The sequence below is a fragment of the Limulus polyphemus genome, unplaced genomic scaffold (assembly GCF_000517525.1).
Source record: "Limulus polyphemus unplaced genomic scaffold, Limulus_polyphemus-2.1.2 Scaffold2775, whole genome shotgun sequence".
NCBI classification, from domain to species: Eukaryota; Metazoa; Arthropoda; class Merostomata; order Xiphosura; family Limulidae; genus Limulus; species Limulus polyphemus.
In genome coordinates, this window is record NW_013668385.1 from 90816 (window position 1) to 99742 (window position 8927).

The window sequence follows — 8927 nt, forward strand, 5'->3', positions numbered from 1 at the left end:
GATGCTTATCTCTTGTGAGCTCTTTCAACACTCAAATATGCCAAAAAAAATATGACATATTTCACTGAAGTCAGTCCCTTTTATATACGGCACTCTTCAAACCGGTTTAAACACAGCAATGCAAGTTAAAACACGATCGTTGCAGCAGGCTCGTAATCGCTTTTCTTGGAAACTTCATTGCAGGTACTTAAACAAAAAGCGCTCTGATATACAAAGTCGCAAAAAGTCGCCTTTTCGGGTTTAATCCGTGTATTGAACCAGTGTTCCAGATTTAAATATAAATATATAAACACATATGTACAACACAAAAATATACGTAGAAGCACACACAATACGTCTTCTCTATCACAAAGTTGTGTAACCACGCGCACACTCGTCACACCACTTGTATCAACTGCCTGTAAGCATTGTATCGTTTTACAACAATGCACGTAGAGGTGACTGCAGGAATGAACTCTCATTGCAGGTACTTACACAAAAAGTGCTCCGGTATCCAAAGTCGCAAAAAGTCGCCGAATTTTTTATTTCACTGATTTTCCTAAAACTTATATTACTGTCAGATGCAAAAATCAGATTGGACAAATTTGGACATTTTTACTTACACTTATTTTAATTTTTTCTAAATAGTAAGTTTATCTACAATCTATGATATTTCCATATAAATAATCATATTTAAGCTCATTTGTAGCACAGTGCAGCGGTGGGCTGGATGAACTGACCTCGCAGGCCGGATCTGGTCCACGGGCCATAGTTTGGTGACCTCTGATCTAGATGATGAAAATGGTCTGGACTTGGCTAAGAAAATCACATCAGTGGAGATTGGGGAAAGACTAGTAATTTGGATTATATGATGGCTGAATGAAAAAGATTATTGATGGACATAAATCAAATTATTACAAGTGGACTGTCTCAAGGGTGCTTGGGACTTCACTTTTATGTAAATGTTACTGACAAAGACGTAATTAGTAAAGACTCCAGATGACGTTAAGCTCTTGGGTATTTCTGTTTTAAGGATAAGTGTACTATACAATGTCTTAGATTTATTGGGTTGTTAGTTTAGTAAGTGCAAAGCTATGCAGTTTGGTTATAAAAACTTGGAACACACACATTTAGTATAGATGGAAACCCATGCAATAGCATGACTGAAGAAAAGGACCTTGACGTAGTGGTGGATAAGTCACTCAAGTCATTGACGTAGTGCTCTTTTGCTAGTAGCAATTTTAATAGAATTTTATGGTGTATTTATATTTTATAGGTATTTCTTTACAAGTCAAGAGAAGTCATTATCTCTTTATACGAATCACTAGTTGGGCTACACTTCAAATATTGTGTGCAGTTTTAATCTCCTTATCTAAGAAAGTAAACTAACTTATTGGAAAGGGGTTCAGAGAATAAATAATGAGCTACTACGATGATTTTGGAATTTTTGTTTGTAGTTAAGCACAAATCTACACAATGGACTATCTGTGCTGTGCTCACCAAGAGTATCAAAACCCAGTTTCTATAGATATAAGTCTGCAGACTTACTGCTGAGCAATGATTTTGGAGATGGAAGGGTTATCTTATAAAGACAGGTTAATATTTATTTTCTTTTAAGAAAAGAAAAGTAAGAGAGGATTCTATTGAACTTACACGATTGTCCAAGAGATCAATAAAATAAAAACCTGATTTCTTGTGCTATATTCAGCAAACAAAAGGATGAGAGGGCACAAAGTTAAGGTTTGAAAAAACAAGCTGGGCTCCAGTTAAGAAAGTTTTATTATTCTAAATAATTATTTATGAAATGAGTTCCTTTCAGAATGGTGGGTGTTCCAAAACAGCCCTGAAGGACCAAATGGTCCCTCGTTATCCAACTTGTCCTTATGCTATGTTATTGTAGCCCTTTGCACCTTATACTTATCCAAGAAATATATTAAATGTTCACAACAACAAACACAATATCATTAAACAAACCAAATTCATAACCAAGATGTGATTCTGCTGAAAATAAATATATTTAAAACTCCCAATCTTATTGTTCCACCACTCAAATCACCGAAGGACAGTTTATCCCAAACCAGTTTTAAGTTCTTGCATCAAGTTGACTCTAGTTCTTCTACATTCTAGAGAAAACAAGTTGAGGCCCTTAATTTTGAGTCTTTCTTCACAGCTCAAAGTTTGCAAATCAGGCATTATTTTACTAGATTACTTCCTGTAATAAAGGGATCAAATTTTCACAAAGTACACTAAATGAGGCCTCATAAAAAAAAAACAAGAGCTCTCTTACTCATATATTCCAAACTTACATTCTTCGTTTATTCACCATAGTAAAGGATTATTTTAATCAAAGCTTTAAAAGCATCATTGCATAACCAGCATTTGACACCGATTTAAACTTCCTCAGTATTGCTATTAAAATTAAATGTCAACTTTCTAATACTTTTCTAAAATCTGAGAACAAAAGTCAAACTTCAAATATAAGTATGATAGAGTTACGCCTCCAGTCGTTACTTAATTTTCCGTAAATTCGTTCCGACGAAACTTTAGCGACACAAGTCCTTTCTTAAATAAAACTGGTTTATTCTTTCCGAATACAACTTTACCGATACACTTAATTTCAACAGTCGTTCTATAACAAACGCTAGAACGTCTCACGTGCTCGTGCTCAAAGTAATTGAACTGCAGTCAGAGAGTGTGTAATTGAGTATTGATTAAAGTCATTATGAAGTTTCAAAACTTTTTAACCAGTAGTTTTATTGTTGAAATGACAAATATCAAGACTTGCATTGGCTACTAAGAAAGTTAGTAGCCAGTAGTCAACGGGTTAAACAAACCACCTAAGCGTCACATTAGTGTGGCCTATATAATGTATAAAGTTTAGTATGCTCTAATTCCTTATATTGATGGCACATGACGAGACACACAATCGGCATGTAATGCTGTTTGAATACAAGAAGGGAAACAATGCCTCTGTAGTCACAAAGAATATCAAAGATGTTTATGGAAATGTTTTGAACTTTCGTAAGTGTCAACGATGGTTCATCAAATTTCATTAACTTGACTTTAGTCTTAAAAACTGTGATGGCAGGGGCCGACATGTTGGAATTAATATTGATGCTCCGAAGATACTCGTTGAGTCTAACCCAAGGCAACACAATCGTGAAATGGCCCTGTAATTGCATGTCTCTCATGAAACAATACGGAAACATCTAAGGAATATGTGAAAACTCTATAAAGAAGGTGTTTGGGTGCCTCATGAACTATCCAATGATCATCGTTTCCAATGTGTGAATGCTGCTTCGCCTCTTCTGGCTCATAATATGCATGAACCATTTTTGGACAGAATTGTCACTGGTGATTAGAAATTAATTCTCTACACAAATATTAAATGCCAAAAACAATTGCTCAGTCCTAGACAAAAACCACTTCCGACCCTAAAACCTGGACTCCATCCGCAGAAAGTGATGTTTTCCATTTGGTGGGACATCAAAGGAGTAATTAATTGCAAACTCCTCAATCCACAGCAAACTGTTAATACAGATATCTATAGTCAGCAACTGGAACATTTAAATCAAGCTCTTCATCAGAAACGCCCTTCACTCGTCAATTGGAAAGGTGTTCTTCTTCTCCACGACAATAAACATCCACATGTAGCACGTTTGGCGCAACACAAGATTATGGAGTTGGGTTGGGAAGTTCTCCCCCACCCACCATGATCTCCAGATATGGCACCATCAGATCACCATCTTTTTGATATACAAGTTGTTCAGGTTTTTCATCTAATAATTTCTTGATGGCCTAATAATTATGTCTGTGATTATTATTATTATGTCAGTTTCTCCCCCTCCTTCTCTCACAGATGTATTAATGCAGAAAACATAATATAACAATACATATATCATTACAGAATATTAAAAAACTAGCAGACAAATGAAAAACTAAAGTCAACTAACTGTGGCAGAATTTCCTTTTTTATTAGCATTGTACAACTATCTGTTATTTGAAAAATAAGCATAAATGTTGAAAGCCAACAATAGCTACAGTGGTATAAATGATAATATAATTTGAATATATTACATAGCAATTATTGATAAAGTATGTGCCTGTCATGGCCCACATTTTATGTATATTGACCCACTAAAATGGTCATGGATAGGCCCAATGACCCATCAAAACTGAATCCTGAATGTTCATTAGATATAAAAAATAAAAAAAAGATAATTCATCAACACACTCAATTCCCTTAACAGTCTTAAACACTTCCATCAGATCCCATCCAAGTCTTTTTTTCTTAAGGGAAAACAATTTCAAAGATGTATGTATCATCCTATTAGCCCTCTTCTGAGCCCTTTCCAATTATTTAATTCTTTCCTGAGATAAGGAGCTCAAAACTGAACACAATACCTAAGTGTTGCTTAACCAGTGACCAATTCAATGAAATTATAATCTCTTTAAACTTTTATTCAATATTTCTGTAGATACAACCTAAAATCCGATTGCTCTACCACTAGCAACAGTGCATTGCCTGCATAGCTTAAAGGTCTGACCAACCAGAACACTAAGATTATTTTCTTTCATAATGCTGCTTAAGTTAGCCCAATCAAAATTATACTTATTATTCAAAGTATGATAATCCAAATGCATTTCCTTGCATTTATTATAATCGAAAGCCATCTGTCATTAATCTGACCTAACTCGCCAAATTATCCAAATCCTTTTGTTAAGAAGCAGCATCCTCCTCATAGTTAAAAACACCAAATTTAAGTAATTTATTGATCATGACTTATTCTGTCACTGATGTATATCAAGCAGAACATAGTCTTGAAACTGAGCCCTGAACACTACACTTGTGACATTAACCCAGTTTAACTGAACTTCACTTATAACAATAACCATTTGCTTTTTCCATTCCAGTTATTTTTTTATTCAATGAGCCAACTTATTCCACACATTTACCTAGGAATGATAAGTTTAACTTAAGCTTTGGATACCTAGATGCAAGCTAATTTGAAAAACTGATTATATTCAGGCTTGGTAAAAAAGTAATTATCCTAATAATAGTATCTTAGTATTAGTTGTCTACTGCCCATGCTTGTAATCTGATAGTGAGTTCCTAGTTGTAGTTTAAAAATTATTCATATGTCAACCTGTGAATAAAATTTTCTTAAGCTATTAGTATTAGTTTGTGTGGCTACATACGGTATTTGTATATTGTTTAGTTGGTTGTTGTTAAGCACAACGCTACTCAACAGGCTATTTGTGCTGTGTCCACTATAGGTATCGAAACATGATTTTTAGCATTGTAAGCCAGCTACTGTGGTGAGTATTTGTAAAAAGGTATGGCAGAAAACATGGCACAATATAAATTAAATGATACTTTACAGCATTTGTAGTGTCAATGTTTCTTCTGTACTTCTTTATTAATATTAGAAGTATTATTACACTTTATAAATTTTAACGGTAAGCCATTCTTTGGTAACTTACACTTACAGGTGAATTATGACCTTCATTTTGACAATGTGAAATGGTTTCCCTATCACAAAGCTTCGGCAGTTACTCAGTTACTGTTACTTAGTTTTAGTACTACTAATAGTTCTACTAATAGTTTGTTGGTCTGAATTATTTTTAAAACTTCGTTGGATAGGTATGTGTTCTGAGGCTGTTCTTCTTCCTACAGATTCATAAGCATCAAATTCAAATGTAACTTATCTTGACTTAAGTTATAATTCAATTCCATAAATGATAGGATTAAAATGACACTTACTGACTTAGAAGTTGGATTTACTTACCTCACCAGTTTCAGCTGATACAGCATAAAGATTTTCCTTACTGACAATATACACAACATGACTCTCAGAGTTGACACAAACTTTGCTCACCTCATCACATTTTAATGTTTTATGTTCTACCTGTGTCACATATATTAACTTCAAATTCTTCATTGGTCTTTAAGTTTAAATCTTAGTACTACTACAACTACTGTTAGTATTACTAGGACACATGTATGAGTTGTAGAGAAACGAAGCTGAATTTAATTACTATTTGCTCTTTCTATACTCTAAAATTTCAGGAATATGGAAAGCAAAATTGGAAAATATGAACTTTAATATACGAGTCGTGAAAAAGAGGGGGGCGTAAAACCTACAATTTCCACATTTGCTGGAAAACAAAAATTATAAAAAGTTACTTGCACTTCCGAAGCAACCCTCAAATCCTTATATATCATAAAAAACAATAAGAGAAAAATTAGGAGTCTCTACTTCTTGAAAATTCCCAAGTGACTATATAAAGAATGTAGTATTAAATAATATAATAGGCCTAATACTAATATACTATGATAATTATAATAACTATAGTCATGCTTCGCAGCTTGTATAAGGCGTTCACACTATACAATTGTTCTTGTAACAAATGGCTTATATTTTGACTGAATACTCCTCCAGTACCTGATGATGACATAAGCTTGTCGAAACGTTGCACCTTTATAATATTAATAAGGTTTTTTTAACTACCCGTTCAAGCCGAGCCGTCTCCAAACTTTTTTATCCTCCAGAGGCTTTTCCCCGGATTATGAATAAATTTCCAAAAGCCGCCATCACTGACACCAACTCCAGCCCTTCACTCAACTGATATCTACCACCTCTGAAGAAAATGAATTAATTAATTACCAATCGCACTACAGCATCAATGGGTCACTAGACACCATTCTACTACAGTAAGCTATCTAATTCATGTATAACCTTACCCCCTCTCTCTCCCTAGTTTATGTACCAATTTATGCACTGGTCAGGTAGAATATTCGGCGCCCGGCTGGTAAAATGGGTTTTCTTAGAGTACTTTCGCCCCCCCCCCCGCAACAAATCTAAAGCTGTGGCATTGGATTTACAGAACTCAGACATGGCAAAGGATTCAAGATTCCTGCGACCCTGACTACTGGCCGTCGGTATTCTGCACGCTATATTTTCGGTGATTGGTTCTTTTGACTCCTTTCTCAAAATGTTGGATCCCGTGATTCCACATTTTTATTAAATGGTTTAGTTCAATTAGATTTATTAATTTCATTCTACTCCAATTTAAACTTTATCTATTTAGTTTTTACTTCGTGCAGTTATGTTCTTAAACAAGGTTAGAACTGGTTTGGACCTTTCCGGCTTCCTTTTTGAGACGAAAATCAGTTCAGTCTTTTCACTTATTTTTCTCAGCAAGTTGTAATTCTTAACATTTTAAGCAAGAACAGGGCCAAGAGGGATGGCTGGATATCAAAGCATCTGTGGTTAATCTAATCCTAAACACCCACCACGAACGACCGAGCTTTTGTGTTCCATTTGGTCTGATGAGCTGTGGATTGGGCGAAACAAGTCGTCAGCAATGTATATAGCGAACATAGCGTAGTTGCAATGCTATTATTAAACGATCATTAAATTCTTGAAAAGCTCTAAGGGACTAGATAAAGAATGTAACGTTGAAAATATAATAGGCCTGATACCAATGTCCTAAGACAAGTACAATAATTGAACCAATTACAAAGCTTTAAAAGTTTAATACAAAGTTTGTAAATTAAATACGTTTGCTTATATCTCGAGCGGGACCAAGATACACAGTTTAAAACAAAACAATAAAATCGCGCTTCACACTTTATGGCCGTTGTTGCATTATAATAGTGTTGCGTCAGCGAGGTCACGTGACTAGTATCACGCCACTTCTTTCTCGAACCTTCGTGAATTGTCGGGAGATTACTAGATTGGGGGTATTCTGGTATATATAAGATGGTCACAACGTGACGGGACAATGTGTGTAGGTAATGAAGATATTATAGATCATAATGCAAAAAAACTAAACTTATCAGAAGTAACAGGCTTTATGTTTCTTAAACTACACACATTTGGGAAAATTACGTTAGGAAATGGTATTTATAAGAAATGATTACAATATTTATATTTGTTGCAGATTTGACCTGATTACTTTTTATGTTTTAGTACATTATTTTGCAATCCCAAAAAATTTGTGTCGTCCATAAAGTGCAAATTTTATCTATTTTTAATTTTTTAATAATCACATTCCTTATGGTTTCGGTAATATACAAGACCCAAAAATAATATTTGTAAATAAACCTAAACAATAAATGAGTATTTTTGTTTTTAACTAAGATTTCATGTTTATTTATGTATATAAAAACATTTTAATTTTCTTTCATAAATATATTTTTATTTCAAGTTTATTCTTATGTTTCATTGCAGCCGTACTTTTGTTTATTGTGCCGCATAAACCATTGGGTCAGCAGCGTGACCTTTGTATGTTGTCCGTAACTATCTCACCCCTGTTGGGGGTCACTCTCGTTCAGCCCAGCGCGGACGCATTTGAACATTACTGTCGATATGATAACAAGAAAGCTTTTCAGTACTTGAATATCATTTCTTTGAACTTTCAAACAAGTTTATTTCAACACATGTCCTTGTATGTTGTTTCACTATACCGAGAAACCTAATTGCCACTACTAGTGAGTTGTAATAGCTTACAGAACAGGTGGTTTCAATAACACATCGCCTAATCCTTGATACATCCTGTTAGAAGAGATTACCAAACGATACAGACACCATAAATTACAAAGAAAGTCAATTCATACCACTTAAAATATTAGTCTGGTCACATTCCTCTCATTATAGGCAAGATTTATGTTGAAATTTGAAACTTAAGTTCTTCATGTATTAGCACCCCATGAGAATGTCATAGCTTTTCTGGTATTATTGACACGAGTGTGTTTAGTCTGTCTCACGACTAACACATGGGCTTTATTGTTGTCACTTGTACACTGAGTTTTAACACATATATAAAAGAACCGTACAAGAATAAAAATTTCATTTACCAAGAGAACCCACGTACAGCAAATCGTGAGTCTTCGCTAAAATCATTGAAATCTTAACACCATAACTCAGCATTTGCATTTCCAC

General features: G+C 34.4%; 1 protein-coding gene across 3 annotated transcripts in view; it reads right to left on the reverse strand.

Annotated features, from left to right (window-relative positions):
* The window catches only part of LOC106467874 (elongator complex protein 1-like), a 95831-nt gene extending 89704 nt beyond the window's left edge, over positions 1-6127 (reverse strand). Inside the window, exon 1 of one of the 3 annotated variants that reach the window (XR_002612496.1) lies at positions 5769-6127. Coding sequence is in view for 2 of the 3 variants with exons in the window: in XM_022396088.1 (XP_022251796.1) it covers positions 5769-5921 (153 nt within the window). In the remaining variant the exon portion in view is untranslated. The remainder of the gene's footprint in view (positions 1-5768) is intronic. The other 2 variants (XM_022396088.1, XM_022396087.1) reach the window with 2 other exon arrangements.
* Positions 6128-8927: the final 2800 nt, after the last annotated feature.